The sequence below is a fragment of the Stegodyphus dumicola genome, chromosome 1 (genome assembly GCF_044657685.1).
Source record: "Stegodyphus dumicola isolate Sdum_Otavi_A_Nest chromosome 1, ASM4465768v1".
NCBI lineage: Eukaryota > Metazoa > Arthropoda > Arachnida > Araneae > Eresidae > Stegodyphus > Stegodyphus dumicola.
In genome coordinates, this window is record NC_140768.1 from 73,500,014 (window position 1) to 73,516,013 (window position 16,000).

General features: G+C 32.4%; 1 protein-coding gene across 1 annotated transcript in view; it reads left to right on the top strand.

Moving 5' to 3' along the window:
* Positions 1–16,000, top strand: part of TfIIS (RNA polymerase II elongation factor) — a 44,418-nt gene that overhangs the window by 15,091 nt on the left and 13,327 nt on the right. Inside the window, exons 4-6 of the mRNA XM_035352910.2 lie at positions 3,468–3,707; positions 10,127–10,180; positions 12,433–12,587. Coding sequence (XP_035208801.1) covers positions 3,468–3,707; positions 10,127–10,180; positions 12,433–12,587 — 449 coding nt within the window. The remainder of the gene's footprint in view (positions 1–3,467; positions 3,708–10,126; positions 10,181–12,432; positions 12,588–16,000) is intronic.

A 16,000-nucleotide genomic window follows, 5' to 3' on the forward strand; every position in this document is an offset into this window, starting at 1 on the left:
CAAACGATTAAATAATAATGTTACTTTATTCGATTTAATCCAACTTTACAAGATTGGTAAGACAGAATCTTGTTCTGTCTTACAATCTTGTAAAGTTGTTACCCACCATCAAGACATTGAATCTGCCCTCGTGTACCTGTGACCGGGAAGCACTGAACATTACTGTTTGCCTGAGCATGTTTTGCAGTTAAGCTTCACATGCGAAAGTAAGTGCTATAAAATCAGCTTTTTATGAAAATATTTGGATTCTTGTGTATGTTATTTCTTATAGTACAAATAGAAAATCCTAATACTCACAATTAAAATAAAATTTGAAAAATAAGTTAATGTGTAGGATTAGTAATAATGATTATGTTTGCATATTTAAATTACCCTGCAGTAAGGAAGTAGCAATCTAAAGAATTTAAATATCTGTGCCTATTACTTCCTGTTACCGTAATTATTTATATATTATTTACAAGAACTTAACTTCTGAATGCACATTCTAAGAATTGCATGTTTTTCATTCACAGAGTAAAATAATAAGTAATACTCATAGCAACAAGGCTAGCACTAGAGATTCTATTCTATAAGATTTTGCCATTATGTGACATAATTTATGCAGATTTAAAATTTGAAATAAAACATTCCATTTCAATGTATCAAATATATTGCAGTTACGCTTTACTTCTATGTCACATTTGATACAGTAGATCCATAGAGCAAAACTGAAGCATATCATATATGATGGAAATAAAGAGGCTAATATTCATTTTATGCTAGTAATTTGAAAGAGTATTGTTTCACATACTCTAATATTACACCAGCATGCAAATTTTAATTGAATGTCATTGTTAAAAAAATTAAACAATTAACAAAAGCTTAATTGATTTTTTTTTTTTGTTTTGTTTTTTTATCTGGTGTTCAGTTAAAAAAAAAAACAAATTTTACTTTGTGTAAAGTATAGTTATAATTTTACTTAAAAGAAGAAAAAGAAGCTGTCTGAATTTTTATCTCCAAATTAGAAGAGTTTCCGGAAAGCAGTTGTTCAGTCAGATCCATGGCAATTATAATATTCAAAAGAAGTCTTATTCTTCCAGATGCAAGTGAAGAGAGCAACTATTTAAATTTTTTCCCCTATGTTAGAAACATCCTTACAGTGGAAATAGTAATAAAAAAAAATTCCTGTATAATAGGCTTTGAGGAAAAAGAATCATGTAAATTTTGTTACAAAATGAGATTACAATTTTAATTTTTCAGTATTTTAAATTTCTTATAGATACTGTTAGTTTCATATCTTGATGAAAATGCAAACAGTATCAAATATTACAAAATAAGAGCAGGCTTGTGCACAAAATAAGTTTCTAGGTAATGTAAATAGATTGCCATCACTACTGTTGAAACAGAGAATCTATATGTGGCTATATGTAGCAGTAGTTTTACCTTTAATATGCATTCTTTGTGAAAAAATATATGTAGGGATAACCTTTTTTATAGAGCCATCCAAGTTCATTGCATGCATATTTATAGACTGCAATCTGCTGCATATTCTCTGTAGTTTATACAGGAAAAATTTAAAAAACTACTAGCTGTGAAAAGTATGAAGAAAATTAGGAGTATATTTTTTTAAGAATGTATTATGCAAAACTGAGCAAACATATTCATTCGGTGAATGGTGAAATGTATGTGATATCATGTAACAAGTTAACAGTTCTGCTAGTTTTAAAAAGATAAGTTGGAGATCCACAAATTCGAATTGTTAATTTTTCCAAATAAATATCCTGCATGTCATTCTTTTCTGTTTGTTTTGATTGTTGCAAGAAAATGTGAGCTTTATGCGAGTTTTGATTCAATTGGAAATTTTTTAGAACATTCACAAACTTGTGTGCAACTAATTCTTTTGCCAAGATGAGTTTGAAAAAATAGGTGCCATTTTCATAAAAATTCCATACAAGAGCTGTCATTCAATCAAATTAGGAAACAAGGAACATCAGTAATAAAAGATTACCTTTTTGTACTGTTGTTCTTCCCTTGTGTACAGTAATAATGTTTTCACATAAAAAGAGGGAGAGATACTACACTTGGCATTCATACAACTTTGCCATTGTGCATCAACAAGAACTTAAAGCTACAGCATCTACTATACTACCTGGAACATTTTTTTTATTTATTTCTGAGTGACTTAAAAAACCTCTTCCAAGACTGGGGGTTTGTCTACTGGAGACCATTCTTCTAGAGAATAAGAATCATTCCAATCTGGTCTTAGATCGCAACTGCTTCAAATTCCTCGTCATATAATAGTCCTAAGACAATATACTATAATATCATTGTTATAGAATCATCGCCAATAACCTTGTTATAGCAATTTATCTGCACACTTCATTATCACATTTTATTTTATTATTGCTCATCCTTAGGAATTTACTGTAAAAAAATGTCAAATTAGGCTGTGAATGCATGAGTGCTAAATTAATGCGTAATCATCGCCAATAACCTTGTTATAGCAATTTATCTGCACACTTCATTATCACATTTTATTTTATTATTGCTCATCCTTAGGAATTTACTGTAAAAAAATGTCAAATTAGGCTGTGAATGCACGAGTGCTAAATTAATGATTTCAGCTTTTTTTAATTCTTCAGAATTCACTATATTATTTTAAAATATTTACTAATTATGTTTTCTAAGGTTGTACCAAATTTGGAAGTGCTTAAGACATAAAATTAGATCTGATGGTCTGTCTATATAAAATTACAAATTTTGATAAATGTGTCATTTTTCAGAATGCAGTAAAGATTAATATTCTTAGGTTTGTCTTCCCCCCACATTTTATCTTTTTCATTATCCAGAAGATTTTCTTCCATCATTTTAAATTTTGGTATTGTTTTCAGCTTTTTAAATTAAACTAGATTTTTTTCTTTAGCAGACAGAATTGTTTTTCCAAATACTTTTCTTATATTTATAAAAGAAGTGCTTGATGCTTAGATAGCTAACAATGTTTACTTAGTAGAACCATCACAGCCTCTTTGTACTAGATAGTTTCTATGATAATTCTAAATTGTGTTTATTTCAGAAATTTAAAGAATGAATGGGCTGTGACTTACGATAGTATTGTGCATGATTTATATTACACAGTTTTCATTCTGAAGGTGAGGTATTATTTTATTGAAGCTGGGTAGATAAAGAAATTATCTTAAAATAAGTTTTTGTGTTGTGTTAAACGTGTAAAAACTGATAGCTGGGTAGATTGCAGATGATGTTCTAAGTGGAGCAAAATGTAAAATTCAGAGCCACTTGTATATTAATTATTTCTGGGGGAAAAATTTGATATGAGCAGAAATTTGGGTATGGAAGATTTACTGTGTTTGTGTATTCAGAGAGGAACTGCAGTTTGAAAATATGTCTTAGAATTGATTATTAAATGATAGTTGAGTTTTTTATGTTAATAAAAAATGTGTTTTAACTTTTTTTTTTTTTTTTTTTTAAAGAAACTCCAAATGCAAAAGGAGATGGGAATGGTAACAGTAGGGATTCTAAAGGAGAAAATTCAAATGGTAGTAGTGTTACAAATCAGTCTCAAAAAAATGATTCCTCTAAAGATTCTGGTTCTAAAGTTTCAGCATCATCTAAACCTGCTGTTCCTAAGCAAACTACTTTTCCTGCTGATACTACAAATTCTGTGAGACTGAAGTGTAGAGAAATGCTAGCTAATGCTCTAAAGGCAGATGGTAAGTTTGTAAATATTGTATAAATGTATATAAAGAAACATCAGTAGAATCGGCATAATATTTTTTATTCTTATATGTTATTTTAGGCACTTCTTTGTTAAAGCAGCCACCATCGTTAGTGGTTAAATTTGACAAGTTTTACCCTCATAATAAATGATGTACAGATTTCGAATGTGTGGCCACTGTAACAATGTCATCCAATTTATAATTTTATGTGACTTAAAGGTTGTTTTATTTTCAAAATGATTATCTCTCTAATTGCTGAAGATTATTATTATTATTTATTTTGGCTGTACTCTTATATGTGCCCCAAGATCACCAAATATGGCAATATGTGTTCTGGTTTTTGGCGCAATTGCATGTTGTATGGCAAACCTTTTGACGTTGAATACTCTTTTGCTGGAGTGTTTTAATTGCTCATTTGTTCATGTTGTGCATGTTTTGAAATGGCCTATGTTGCAATGAGAGACGTGGTTGCAAGACGGTCTGGGAGATTATTTTTAGTGGCTGTGCATGATAGAAATAAGGAAACGCTGATGCAGTGTATTAAAGAGTGGATTGAGCCTTGTACATCTATTTTTTCGGATGGCTGGAAATCTTACAAGGATTTAGGAAAAGAAGTTTCGAACATTTATTTGTGAACCATAGTTTGAATTTTCTGGATAGTGTGTCTGGCTGTCATATAAATACGATAGTGATTACGTGACGGGATGCTAAAGGCGGCATGAAATTGGTATTTTTGCTGTTCAAAAAAGCATTCATTTCATGGTAAGTGCATTTTATTTTATTCTTGTTCTTATTTTGTAGAATGTTATGTTCATTGTTTTTTTAGAGTAAATTTCTGTCGTTATTGTTGGTTTTTTGACTTGTTCAAAATTTAGTTTGTTAATTAGTGCATAGTGCCTACATTATGCACTTTGTAGATGTTTTTTAAAGTTGAAACAGAATGCTGTGTACATGGTATTCTTTGAAATTTATTGTTATGTTAATTTATTAACCCTCTGAGTGGCCAGGGTTTTTGCCAAGAAAGCACAAATTTTCCAAAACTACTATGAGAACAAATTATTTTTTGGATTTTAATGTAAGAACTATCCTGTTATTTCATACCTGTATGTGGGTACTTATGATATATTGCCTTAATTTCTTTGAGTTATTTTAATATGCACATATATATACGTTCTTACAGATATCACAAAAAATATTCTAGGTTGTATACACTGACTACCAATAAGTATTTGGACACCTGTGATAGAAAAGAAAAACTAACTTTATTCAAAATCAATAGTCGGTAGAGCCTCCATGAGAGGTAATTACAGTGTGGACCCTCCGGGGCATACTTTCCACAAGTCTTTGTATGACAGCTAGTGGTATTTTCTTCCACTTGGCTTCGAGAAGACATAGAAGTTCCTTCACCGAGTTTGCACAGGTAGTGCACCCCTGAATTCGACGATGCAACTCGTCCCAGAGGTTCTCGACTCTGGGCAGGCCAGTCCATTCAATGAACTCCATTGGCACCATACCAAGCCTTGGTTAACGTCGAAACATGGCAACTGGCATTGTCGTCCTGAAAGTAACAGGGGTTCAACCCGTAAACCTGCCACAGCGTAGGAAGCCCATTGTCATCCAAAATAGTGCAGTAGGCATTGGAGTTGAGCTTATCATTAATGGGGACCCGGTCCCCATTACCAGGAGAAACACCCCCAGACCAGGAGAAAAGAAAAACAGTAAAAATACCAGGAGAAACACCTCCAGACCATAATTCCACCTCCGGCAAACTTGACTGTTGGCACAACGCATTCTGGCAGGAGACGTTCTCCAGCTAGACGCCAGACCCAGACCCTGCCATCCGAACGGTAAAGGGTGAACCTTGATTCGTCACTCCAAAGAACCTGTTTCCACTGATCCACGGTCCAATTTCGATGTGCTTTGCACCACATTAACCGAGCAGCACAATTGGACTTTCTGATCAAAGGCCGTATGGGCAGCAGCACAACCATGAAAACCAAGCAGATGTGCTTCCTTACAGATGGTATTCATTGAAACAATACTCCCGAATGCCTGTTGAAACTCCTCGCGGATGAGGGCCATCGGTTGAGTGCGGTTCTTCCGAATTTCTCTGGACAGCACTCATCGGTCTCTATCTCCAGTTTCGTTGGTCTGCCGACTCGGGGCACATTCCGACAATCACCGCTCACCTTCCACTTCTTAATCACATAGGCCACTGTCGATTTTGGGTACTTCAGATCACTAGATATGTCCCTTAAGGATCGGCCACATTTGTGATACCCGATAATTATACCTTTCTCGAAATCAGAGAGCTCCGAACTCCATGCGACTAAAGCCGATGCTGTTTCCTCCACGATATATACCAGCGGAGTCCGTGATGTACCTGAGGACCGCATATATTGTCATTTATGTAGGTGTCCAAATACTTATTGGTAGTCAGTGTATATACGACTTTGCCGCTTAGAGGGTTAAAGTGAGGTGTGCGCAGTTCGTAGATTCTTTCGCTGCCTAGATTTTGCTATTCGTAGATGTTTTTTAAAGTTGAAATAGAACGCTGTGTACACAGTATTCTTTGAAATTTATTGTTATGTTAATTTATTAAAGCGAGGGGTACATAGTTCATAGATCCTTTTGCTGTTTAGATTGTGCAATTCATAGTGTTTTTAAAGTTAAAACATATCACTGTGTACATGGATTCTTGTCAAATATTTTTGGTTAGAAACTTTGTTTTTGCTATCTGAATTTTTTGTTTTTGTTTTGGATTTTTAGCTTAAATTGTGTGTTCAAAACAGGGTTTTTGCATGTTTGGCGAGAAATTTGGCGACTTGAGGGCGTATATAAGAGTAGTTCATTTATTTTTAAATATCTGTAATGATTTTGTCAAAATTCTTTTATTTTTTTCATTTTCTCTTAATATTTTTTAATTCCAGTATAATTGATACCAGATCTTAACTGGTCATGGAAATTTTAAAAATTACTTTGTGCTTGCTGCAGTGTTATAGAAGATGTAGAATAGTGGTTCTCAACCTTTTGACTGACGCGTACCATCTAAACAAAAATTGAAAACCTTTTGTACAACCACTACAAAGTGCTACCACCACCAATCTTGAACAAAGCTCAGATCGCATAAATTTACAAGTGTTAGAGGAAAAAACTCAATCAGAATGTTGGGATTTAAATTTTTGAATTTAATAGTTAAAAATACTTTACTTACCACCTATTTTTCTCTTGCGTACCACTGGTTGAGAACCCCTGATGTAGAGCATATCTACATCAGGAGCATTGCAAGTTATATATACGCAAGTTCCAAACTGCATGGGGAATTTAAGGCATCTCTGTATTAACAGGCTTCCAATTTTCTCTGATCGTGTCAAGAGTTCTCAGGCTTTTGCTGTCTTAGACAATTTTATTTGTTGTTTTAAACTTTTAGTATTGTTATTTTATGTGTTATTGCATTATCTTTTTATATGTCATTGTATTATTATTGTATTTTACCTATGTATGATTTTTTCATGTATTAATGTATTGCAGTATCATATCTTCTTTGAAATCCTTTATCTCCTTATCCACACATATATATATTAGTATTTTTATAGTTTTATTATTTAATATTAGTATTTTTATAGTTGGAGAGAATCGACTGTCTTTTTACATGTAAACATCTTTCAGTTGTGTCATCGTCTTAATGGTGGAATCGTCTGACTTCTGTCATCGGAAAAGTCAAAGATTTATTATCACAGCTTGTCACGTCATCCGATTATAATGAACGATGCCATCCCACAACTGCTCGTCCATCCTGATGGAATGCGGCCTCGCATTCTCGTAGCACCACCTACATCTAGGGATCTGAAAAATAAAAATTAAAAAAAAAAAAAAAAAAAAAAGATTTTTAGTTACTATTGAGGGAAAAGTCGTCTTAAATGGTTTATTTCAGCCATCTTCCCTTATCATCTTAACATCCTCAGAAATAACGGCGTTAGCTCTTCTTCAACATTCGTTCATCTTTAACAGTCTATCTCAATGCACCTATTTCCCAAACACGTCTTCCTTTTATACTAACTGGAACAATTCATCTGGATTTGTCTTCGTATTTACGTCTTTTTAAACATTGTCTGAATACGTCTTCTGAATGCGTCTTCTTAGATACCATCTGGATACGTCTTCTGAATGCGTCTTCTTAGACACCACCTGGATACGTCTTCTGAATGTGTCTTAGATACCTTCAAGATCCGTCATTCGAATGTGTCTTCTCAAAATCATCTTCTTTAAGCCGTCTTCCTTCACACATTTCATCCTTAGACATCATCTTCAGTCTTCTTAAATTAGTTCATGTCTTTAAAATAATAGTCCATTAGTGAAATTGGGAGAAATTTGTCAACTTGGGAAAAAGTCTATAATCAGAAATCATCAAAATCGTTATTTCATTATCAAAGATTTTCGATTTTTTTCCTGGGTCTTCTGAATCTGCATTTCCGCTTCTTTTTTCTCACCTTCTTTAGTTTCTTTTGTTCCGTCTTTGCTTTCTGTATCAGCGTCGTTTTCATGAGACTTTTTAACTGACTTCTGCTTTTCAATCTTCTTTTCTTCTTCAGTGGTCTCTGTAGTTTCCTTTTCTCCAGTGGTTTCTTTTGCTTGTCTGTTATCAGATATGGTACTGAAGTTTTTTTAGTAGAATTAGCAATTAATTCGTCATAAACTCTTAACATGAGACTCTTCTTTAGGAACATGCTTCTTTTGAGAATCTCCTTCTTCAGTGGCGTTTTTCCACGTTGGCATCAAAGCTAATTGTATTGTGCTTGAGTTTCCTTTTTGCACTAATTCATCTTCAATAGTATCATTTTCATTTACATCAGAATCTGCATCACTCAGGACGTCATCAGAATTTAAAATCAGGGAAACATTGCCACTAGCTTTGATTGTAGATGAAGTATCCAGTTTGATCATATGCTGTATTGTAACAGGAACTATACTAACAGGATCAGTTTCTGGCTTTGGAAGTAAAAAACCATAATTAACAACTTTTCCATATCCTTCTTCAGAACCATTTCCATTGCAATGAGCATTTTTATGCCCTTCAGAATCATTCTCAGATTTCTTGTTTTCTGCGATAACGCAAATATTTGATCTAAATGAAGAACCATCGATTTCGAATTCACCATCAAATTTTCCTATAGGCTTAATTTTCCCATTACCGAAGCCCGTTAACTGTAGATCTGCCGACTTAAGTTCAGGAGAACCTATCTTCTTATGTATATCTTCTCAGATTAGTGTTACTTGACTACCAGTATCTATTAAAGCATCAATTTGCAAATTACCCAAATTAACAGTTTATCGCATTTCTTTCTGACAAGTCTGAGTTATTGAAATAACAGCTTAGCGAGTGCTTTATTTTGTGTGTTAGTACTTGAATAACCCTTATTTTTCGTATCTGGAACACGAATCTGACCAAACAGAATTAATATCATCATTTTTATTAGAATCATAAACACTTTCGTTTTCAGATAATTCATCACCGTCATCACTTTCAGATTTTAAAAGCTTAAAATCACAAAGACTATTCAATATTAAATCACAGTTTTTATCAGGATTTGAATCATAATTAAGATGTAACAAATTACACACAGAAATAAAATCATTTGCAGTAAGAGTTTTAAGTAATTTTTGTTTTGTTTCTTCAATATTAAAATCAGATGGAAAACCACAAAAGTTAAGCAATCTAGCTCTATTTTTTCGATCACCCAAAGTTCCAAACACAGTTTGATGTAAAAGTTTAATTGACTTAGTAGGCCCAGTCTTTAAAGAGTTTGAAATTCTAGGAATAGAATTTAAGGTAGTCATCTTAATTCACAGTATCATAGAACACTATTCTTAGAAGTAACAATGTGGAAATAATCAAAACAAAACTTACTTCTCTTCTTTTGTAATATTCATCATGCTTCTTCCTAGGTTCATCGCGGCCTGAGCGCCCAAATCTGTAGAATCGGTACTTACTGTCTAGGAATATGATGTTTGTAAACTTACTTCTTAGGGCTAATAAACTAGTCCGATTTAAGCTACACAATTTAAAACTTTTTATGAATTTGAAAATAATTATTCCTCATATATTGTAGTGTGTGAATTTATTCTTCTATTGCAAACTATAATAATAACAATGTCAACTTTTTTTAATTCTTCAGATTTCACTATGATATTTAAAAATATTTACTAATTATGTTTTCTTTTCCAAGAGAATGTTTATTTTATTATTTTCCCCCTCTCCCCTTTTTTAAAGTAAAGTATATCATTTTTTTCCCAAGTATTTATTAAAAGTCATAATCAGCTTACTTTTTGTACTCGTATGTGCTAACTGCTATATTTTAAAAGATAGTATGAAAAATTGTGTATCTTTGTAAAAATATGTCATTTCTTTTTAGAGGTTGAAGAAGATTTTCTGGATCCTGAAGATCTTGGAGCAAAAATTGAGGATTATATCCTTTTTTCATTCTACGTATACCATTTTGTTGTTTTTTTTTACCTACTATAGTTAATATATGCTGCGTTCTGATTATTTAGTAGCTTAAAATAGGATGAAATTATATTATTAATGAATAACTTTTACTGATTAATGTAAGTTTGAGATTGTTTATATTTTGTGAAAACTTCATTGGTGTTATTAGGTTGTCCAGAAAGTAATGCAGGTTTCTAACCTATATCTTTAAAGTATCATAACTCAACTCAATAAGAGTTTTATTAATAAGCACCAGCCGAATCAATGCATTTTTGCTAATGAGGCCAGTAGAATAAAATTCTGGAGTTCTGGACACGATAAAGTTGTCAAAGGCATTTTTGGCCTCGTCTTGGTTTCTGAAGCATTTCTTCTGCAAAATGTTATTAAGGTGTTTGAAAAAGTGATAATTGGTCAACAAGAGGTCAGGTGAATATGGGGGAAGAGGGAGTGTCTCGTATCCCACTTCATTCAATTTCTGTAGGGTCAATTGCACGATGTGCTGCCGAGCATCGTCGTGGAGAAGAGCTGGTCTCTTTCTGTTGACCAATGCCGAGCACATGCGTTGCAATTTTTGGTGCATTTCGTTGATTTGCTGACAGTAGTTATCTGTCTTAATCGTTTCACCCAGATTTAGGAAGCAGATGAGACCGGCCGCAGACCACCAAACAGTCACCATAATTTACTTTTGGTGGAAATTTGGATTTGGAAAATGTTGTGGTATCTAACCGTGGTCCAACCACTGAACCAAATGTCGCTAGCTGTTAGAGAGAATCCTCTTTTCATCGCATGTAACAATTCAATCAAGAAAAGGGTAGTTTTTGTTACAGAGAAGAAGAGCAGACAACACTTCAAAACGGTGAATTTAAAAAAAATTTCGCTCAGTTTGTGAGGCACCCACTTATTGAGCTTCTTCGACTTTCCTATACAATTTAAGTGATCAGAAATCATTGTTTTGCTTATGCCAAGCTCTCGAACAGTTGTGCATGGATTTGTTTCAACTAAAGTCTTCAAATCGTCATCATCAACAGCTGAAGAGTGTCCACGACGCTCTTGATCTTCCAGGTCAAATTCTCAATGCTGAAACTTTTGGTACCACCATTGAACTATAGATTCATTAACACTTTTCTCGCCCCATACTTTGTTGACATTTCGAGCCGTTTGTGCTGCGCTGCGGCGTAGCTCGTTCTCCTGAAAGTAAATTTGCCGAAAATCTCGTTTAGACATCAAAAACATCTAGTAAATATTTTTTTAAATAATTTTGGAACAAAATAATTATTATAGAAATATAGAGCGAAAATAGAGCTTCAAAATGATATATAAACCAATGTAATTCAAAATTTTTTTGATGCTAAAAATGCACAGGGAAGATAAACAATTGCAGAAACCTGCATTTTTTTCCGGACAAACCAATATAAGTAGAAAATTTGAAACTCATCTTTTTTAATTTGATGTTCTTAGAACATGTTTTGGCAACATGCTACTTAGAAAGACGTAATTAAGTGTTGTAAATTGAATGGCTGTCTACATTGAAAATAATTTCTTACTTTTTAAATATTAGAAGTTAAGGTTATCAAAAAGAACATTTTCTTTTTTAAAGTAGTCAATTTGTTACATAGTTTTTATTTAAAAATGAATTAAAGATAAAAATTAAGGGTATGCTACATTTTCTAATACTCTGGAAATTGTTTGACAGACTGTAAGATAAATTACTGTTTCTAAGTAATTATATTACTAAAATCTTTTAAGATTCTAAGTCCTAGATTATAATCAAAATGTATTTTAGGATTAAATTGCTATTATGTCACAAAGCAAATTGAATATTGTGAAGCTATAAACATCTTGCTGCATTTAATTTATAGGAAATGTCAAGTATTTAAAAATTTAAATTTAAAAGTTCTTGAAAAATTCATCTAACAGACTTTGAAGCATCCTGAATGCTTTAAAAGTAGAACTCTTGCAGATATTAATTAATTAGAGTCTAGAATTTTGTAATTCTACAGCCATTTTATTGAAGAAAAAATTCATAACTTACCAATTATCATTACGAAATTGATTGCTGTTTTGTCTGATAAAATGTTTGTAATTTAAATTAATGTTTTACTTCCCAGAGGCACTTTAAATTTGAGTTAATATTTTGGATAATAATCAGTGTAACCTCTGAAAAATGAGTTTCCTTTTGGGTCATTTTGTATGTTTTAAGCGGTTTATGTTATAATCTTTAACATATAACACGTATATTTGAAGAATTTGGTGATACAAATACTAAGTATAAAAACAGAATTCGTAGCAGAGTTGCTAATTTGAAGGATACTAAGAATCCTGGATTGCGTGCGAATGTTCTGAAAGGAATTATTTCACCTGCAAAAATTGCTGTAATGACAGCTGATGTAAGTATACTTTTTCTTTCTCTCCTATCTTTTTTTAATCCAGTATGTACGTAATAGGTATCCAAAAGTAAGTTCTGGTGGTAAATATTTTTATTCCTATGTTTTGTGCTAAATTTCTTCATTTGCTTTTAAGAATTCATTAGTGCTATTTTTTTTGGTAGTCTTCCATTGTATACAGTGGCTCCCAATAGTGTTCGCATGCTTACGACTTTCAGTGAAATATTGCTTTAATCATTAACAAAAATTAATATTTTAGAATGAGAATTTTAAGTAATATATATAAATTTCTGTTAGTAAAACTACATTAATTATTAAGAACATAGTAAAACTTTTTTGTTTTAAAATCAGTAATAAAAAAGTAACAGAAGAGTTACCTCATCAGAGTTACCAACTCTCCCGATTTAGGCGGGAGACTCCTGATTTTCGACCACTCTCCCGCCAACCCGATTTACAATATATTTCTCCCAACTTTTTCTTATTCTTAAAATTTCTCATGATTTTTATGGAACTTGGCTTAATACTTTGTTATATGAACAAAAAAAAAAAAAAAAAAAAGAAGTGATTTTGGACGTCTGAAAGCAATTGAATTTTCTCTAGATTATATCTAAAGCAAAACCTTGCGAATCAGATAACTTCTGCTTTGTGAGTGAGAGCATATATGTATCCAGAAATGTCATTCTCCAGTTCTCCAATAGGCATCGAAGATAATTTCTTACTTTTTAAATATTAGAAATTAAGGTTACCAAAAAGTACATTTTCTTTTCTAAAGTAGTAGTATTTTTGTAGTTTAAAGTTTTTTAAAGTGGCTAATATATGCCAGATGCGTGTCATTAGCCAGATGACACGCATCTGGCATATATTAGCCAATGAGGACAAAGCAAGCTGTTATTTGGGTGTTCTTTAGTTATTTCATTCATTTTGTCCTGAGTTGTGTGAGTACATGCATCTTCAAGAAATAGTTTTAGAAATTATCATCTTTTGTTATGTCTGCGAGAAAGGTGAAATACTCGTGTACGTTTCAAAAATCGTACGCAGTTGGCTTTCCTTCCATTATTTCCTCAAGGAAATGTAATAAATTTGCGATGTGTAATGCCTGTGGTTGCGATTTTTCGATTTTGCATGATGGAAGGGCAATGTTCTCAAACATGTGCGTACACAAAAACACAAGGACAACATGAGTTGTTTTGAAGAAAACAAAAAATTAAATTTTTCTTTGAAATAAAGGACCAAAAACTTATTAATGCAGAATGTCGGTTCTCTGCCTTTTAACTGGAGCATAACCTGCCACTGAATGCATCGGATCGCCCTGCAGCTTTATTTAGAAAAATGTTTCCCGATAGTGAAATTGCTAAGAAATACTCAAGTGCAATTGTTAAAGAAATGGTTTTGAAAAATAAATCTTCAGTTATTGATTGCATTAAAACAGCTCTGTTCTGCCTCTCTACAGATGGAAGCAATACTCTCTACAGATGGAAGCAATACTGATTCAAAACTGTATCCAATTGTTGTTTCTTTTTTTAATCCAGAGTCTTCAGAAATTGAGTGCAGTTTTCTTTCTGTCCCCACTTTAAAAGGACATTTGACAGGCTTTAATCTAGCACAGCTAATTATTAAAACTTTAAAAGAAAATGCAGTCCGTCTGGATAATTGCTTAGCACTTGATGCCGATAATGCACCACTATTGGTAGGCTTGGAAGGCTGGTGTTGCAGGCATCTTAAGAAAGAAAAATTCAGATTTGCAGATTATGAGGTGCACCTGTCAGCTCTTAAATTTAGCAGCTTCTTTACCGATAAATGTGGATGAACACATTGTTGATATTTGTTATTATCTTGAAAGGAGTTCTAAAAGGAAGGGAAAATTGAAACAGTTCCAACAGCTGCATAACAGCAGTTTACAATTAGAAAACTTGAATGAAGTTATAAAATTAACTAAGATTGGCACCCAGTGGAGTTTAATTGGAAAACTGAAAGGTGTTGATGGAATTTTAAAATATAGTAAACTGGCTAGAATTATGTTTGCCATCTTGACAGTTCCCCATAGTAATGCAGAGTGTGAGAGGATTTTCAGTGTTGATGCGAAACTGAGGACTAAATTTAGATCTAATATTAGTGATGACACATTAGAAAAACTTAATAGCAAAAGCAGGCGTATGTGGCAATTACTATGAACAAAATTATAAAGTTTCTTTCTTAAAAAGAAAGCAAAATCTGCCACTGTTTATAACATTTGTATAAGAACTGATTAAAGTGGTTTTTTTTTTTTTTTTTTTTTTTTTTTTTGTGTGTGTGTGTGTGTGTGTGTGTGTTTTGTTTTCTTAAATGATGCAAGTAATAAAAATGTTTTTTTTTGTGTGTAAGGTGTTATTTTGTTGCTAGCATTTAAGAATTAGTTACTATTTAAAGTTAATTCTTTATTATAAACTATATTTTTATCATTTAAAAAAGTCTTTTTAACATTGTGAAAAGTATCTTGATTTCTTAAAAAAATCTCCTTATTTTTGAGTGTCATAGGTTGGCAAGTATGCCTCATAAAAGTCTTTGTATAATTAAGACACAATAACATGCCGAATAAATACTAATTCAGAAGTCAAACAACAAAAATCAGCATTATATTTACAAAATTTTCACAGGACTAGTTTCGATGGTTTTACCGAACCACCATCTTCAGCTGCAAAACTGCAAATGAACAAGATAGGAAATAATGATTAGATAAGATAAGGAAGCCTGGACAAGAATTAGCAAGTGGCGCCATCTGATGGTGAAACCATTATTATGTTATGTTTTAGTTCTGGTTTTGCCAACAGATGGCGCCACTTGCTTATTCTTGTCCAGGCTTCCTTATCTTATCTAATCATTATTTCCTATCTTGTTCATTTGTGGTTTTGCAGCTGAAGATGGTGGTTCGGTAAAACCATCGAAACTAGTCCTGTGAAAATTTTGTAAATATAACGCTGATTTTTGTTGTTTGACTTCTGAATTAGTCTTTGTATGCTTTAAAGAAATTGCACATATTAGTTAATATTTTAGTATTTTATAGGATATCCTGTAGCATTTATCTAGCATTTTCAAATGTCTGGGCATAGAGTTCACCAGTTTTTTTTTTTTTTTTTTTTTTGTAGTATCTGCATCAGCGACTCTCCATTCGTTCATCATTACTGTTTTTAGTTCGGTTTTTGTTTTAGAGTTGTTTTTTTGTACTCTAACCTTTAATTATCTCCAAATGTGTTCTGTTTAGTGTAAATATGGGGACCAAGGTGGTGTTTTCAATACTTATGGACAGTTATAGACACACCAAAGGTGAACGAATGTTGAGGGCTGCATGCTTAGGATCGTTAGCTTGATAAAAAATAAAGTTGTTTCCAATATTCAAATATTAGGTGGATAATTTTAAATTATCTTTTAAAATATTTAAA